At 35.7% G+C, this 4,194-nt stretch overlaps 1 protein-coding gene across 1 annotated transcript in view; it reads right to left on the bottom strand.

Annotated features, from left to right (window-relative positions):
- The window catches only part of LOC107755286 (centrosome-associated protein 350-like), a 34,980-nt gene extending 34,430 nt beyond the window's left edge, over window positions 1-550 (bottom strand). The window contains exon 1 of the mRNA XM_016572034.1: window positions 541-550. Within this exon, the coding sequence (XP_016427520.1) occupies window positions 541-550 (10 nt within the window). The remainder of the gene's footprint in view (window positions 1-540) is intronic.
- Window positions 551-4,194: the final 3,644 nt, after the last annotated feature.

Genomic DNA, 4,194 nt, shown 5'->3' with positions numbered 1-4,194 from the left:
ACCCGGAGCTATGTGGAGCACTTTTTATGATGGATGGATGCATTTTATTTTGCTTCAAAATCTCGATTACTATTCCCTGCCATTATAAAGCTTGGAAAAGCCAGGACATTTTTACATATAATTCTGATTGTGTTCATCTGAAAGAAGAAAGTCATATACAACTAGGATGGCTTGAGGATGAGTAAACCATGGGGTAATTTTTGGGTGAACTATCCCTTTAAATTGATCTAAAGACGCGTTAAACTGATATATATATATATATATGTAATATATACATACACTGTATGTGTGTGTGTGTGTGTGTGTGTGTGTGTAATATTTTCTATTCCACATTGCATACCTGTAGAAGAATTAGAAACATTAATGTAAACACATTAATGTCGCGTCACCTTGACTGGCTCAAAAACAAACACAGCAACTAGTGTTGGCCAATTCACAAATGACGAATGACTCTCATGAGTCAGTTTTTTGATGAATCACTCAAAACTCACAAAGCTGTTACTAAATTAACATATGACTCACTGCATTTCAAGCCTATACTTTCAGTCATATCTGACTTTTAATGCAGCAAGAAAAGTGTTCGCACTAAATATTCATGAAACTTCATTAATAAAAAGAAAAGTTTTACTTCGTAGTGTAATCAAAACATTACATGGATGTCCAGTGAAAACAACAGACTTCTCTCTGGTGACGTATGCCAGATAGATACATCAGATTTCATTAAGATATTTTTGATGAAATCTGAGAGCTTTCTGACTCTGCATAGACAGCAACGCAACTACCACATTCAAGATCCAGAAAGGTAGTAAGGACATCATTGTGTCCATGTCCACATGACATTAGTGGTTCAACCTTAATTTTATGAAAATATGAGAATAATTTTTAGCGCAAAAGAAAACAAAAATAATCATTTTGTTCAACAATTTCTTCTCTTCCGTGTCAGTCTTGGTTCACGAGAGTGTATTTTATTTTCTTTGCGCACAAAAAGTTTTCTCGTAGCTTCATAAAATTACGGTTAAACCACTGATGTCACATCGACTTATTTTAACGATGTCCTTGCTGCCTTTCTGGGCCCTGAACGTGGTAGTTACGTTGCTGTCTATGCAGGGTCAGAAAGCTCTCAGATTTAATCAAAAATGTCTTTGTGTTCCCAAGACGAACAAAGGTCTTACAGGCTTGGAACGACATGAGGGTGAGTAATTAATGACAGAATTAAAATTTTTGGAAGAACTATCTCTTTAAATATTTTTGGCCAATCTGATGCTTTTAGCTGCCAATAAGAATATAGGCCTAATATTTTCAGTTTCGTTTAGGACAACAGTTCACCCAACACTGTCTTCATTTAATCACCCTCATGTTGTTCCAAACGTTTTTTTTTGTACAGCACAAAGAGATGTTAGGTAGAAAGTTACACTGACAATTTCATTTTTATTATCTTTTTTTCTATACTATAAAAAAATGAAAGGTAACCGAGACTCATTCTGCCTAACCTCTACTTTTGTGTTCCAAGGAAGAAAGCCTGCCATACGAGTTTTGCACAACATTGAGGAAACAAGGAAATCATCTAATTCTACAGAATGCATCATGGAGAGAAAAAAACGGGAAAATTTTCTTTTTAATGACAAAGATTTTGCCCATAACAAACAATCCTTAAAAGTGACACGGTTTGTGTCAATGACACAGTCTATTGACATATGTGACCCTGGACCACAAAACCAGTTATAAGTAACACGGGTATATTTGTAGCAATAGCCCAAAATACATTGTATGGGTCAAAATTATTGATTTTTCTTTTATGTAAAAAATCATTAGGATATTAAAGCTGCCAATCTACATATACTGTTGGATAAATGCAAGACAAAAATAACACTGCAGTAAATTGCCAGTGTTTGTCAAGGATAAAGAAACATTTATTTGTTAAGTTGTAAAGGAAGTTAATACTTAACGCTGCAGTCCGTAACTTTTTTTGGTTAAAAATTATCTGAAATCAATATTTGAGCAAGTACATAACGAGTCAGTGTTCAAAACTATCGCCTTACTTTAGCCCGATTCACAACGGTTAGCTTATAATAATGTTTTCTAATCTGAGTGGTACGGGTAGGTTTTCGCAGGAAATTCGAGCATGGCACTGCGTCATTACGTCACGTCTGTAAACATAAAGAAGTTGTCCTGGCTACAAGACTATCGCATGTGAGGATGCTGCAAATGGCGGATCGTTTATAACCGTTTCTCACAGCAGCCAGAATAATTAAATGTATCATTTTGATGGCGGATTTAATCCATAAAGGATTATGTGTTTATGAAACACATGTGAATGAAATAAAATTATATTACAGTTATAAATGTGCTTCTGATTACAGATAGCCTGGGATTACAAAGATTGTATAGCATACCATTGGTAGCGAGATTTATGGTAATCCTTTTTTCCTCAGTTGGTTCAGAACAAACGTGACAGACTTGTTACTTACTGATTCAGATGGCAATATACGGTGAAAATTCTTATTTGGGTCATATTCCAAGACGTAGGCTAGAATCTGTGATTGCGAAGTACAGTAAATATCCACACCAGTGCGGTGACTGACTGCCACACATACTCTTCAGAACATTAGATCCATCCGCGCTGGAGCCGTGCCGGCGCAGAACACCCACAGTCACGCAAGCTAGATAATTCCGCACACAGCTGCAATTCCAGGTTTTCAAACAGAGATGGCGACAAAGAGGCAAAACTTACGACTGCAGCTTTAAATAAATATTTTTAATTGCTATTGTAACAATATTCATTGCGAAAATAACCATACACATAAATTTAAATGTAAATGTTTCTCAGGTTTAGACATCTAACAGTAATAGAGTAGTAGGTAGAGGAAAAAAATGATTCACTGTGATCCTAATACAAAGTAAATATTTTCCAGACTTTTTTGCTGTTAATACAGTGACACTATAAAAGCCAATTATTTAATTTTGGAAACAATGTAATGTTATACTTTTTCAACTTCTAATAGGTTTTAATACATGATAATATAGAGCTACTAAATATATTTTAGTATGAGGGTCCCTCATATTATTAAGGACCTAACAGGCCCCCTTATTACAGGGCAAGGACCCTCTCTGACTAGGCTGTGGCTTGTGTCTCTGCAGTATTAATTAAAAAGTGTATTTGCAGAAAAAAAAGTTGTGATATAATGTTATATTAATAAAGTAGGTCAAAGTCTGAATAACAACATCAGTATGAGAGGCAGAGCATGACACTTTCTTTTAAATGACTTTGTATATTGTGTTGTGATACAATAACAATGATGACAGCCATTCTAATCAGCACATTAAAGATCACTCCAAGATATATATACACACACAACACTGTGAGCTGCATTGTACCAATAAATCAAGTTCTTGCTGGCTTTGGCTTTTCTTGAAAAAAAAAAAAACTGGTTCAGTGTCAGATAAATTATATGGTGTGAGATGGATATCTCAAACACTTCCGAATGAAACGCTACATAAAATGGAAGACAATATAAGGAGCGATTAATCTTGTCATGCAGAGCATGGCACTGCGTCATTACGTCACGTCTGTAAACATAAAGAAGTTGTCCTGGCTACAAGACTATCGCATGTGAGGATGCTGCAAATGGCGGATCGTTTATAACCGTTTCTCACAGCAGCCAGAATAATTAAATGTATCATTTTGATGGCGGATTTAATCCATAAAGGATTATGTGTTTATGAAACACATGTGAATGAAATAAAATTATATTACAGTTATAAATGTGCTTCTGATTACAGAATTACAAAGATTACAAAGATTGTATAGCATACCATTGGTAGCGAGATTTATGGTAATCCTTTTTTCCTCAGAACAAACGTAACAAACGTGACAGACTTGTTACTTACTGATTCAGATGGCAATATACGGTGAAAATTCTTATTTGGGTCATATTCCAAGACGTAGGCTAGAATCACAGTAAATATCCACACCAGTGCGGTGACTGACTGCCACACATACTCTTCAGAACATTAGATCCATCCGCGCTGGAGCCGTGCCGGCGCAGAACACCCACAGTCACGCAAGCTAGATAATTCCGCACACAGCTGCAATTCCAGGTTTTCAAACAGAGATGGCGACAAAAAGGCAAAACGTACGGATTGCAGCTTTAAGTAAAGATCATGTTCCATGAAGATATTTTGTAAATTTCCTAC

Source organism: Sinocyclocheilus rhinocerous, unplaced genomic scaffold (genome assembly GCF_001515625.1).
Source record: "Sinocyclocheilus rhinocerous isolate Xijiao unplaced genomic scaffold, SAMN03320098_v1.1 scaffold2637, whole genome shotgun sequence".
NCBI lineage: Eukaryota > Metazoa > Chordata > Actinopteri > Cypriniformes > Cyprinidae > Sinocyclocheilus > Sinocyclocheilus rhinocerous.
Note: the sequence above shows the minus strand (reverse complement) of the source record. Positions and strands in the feature narration are given on the sequence as shown.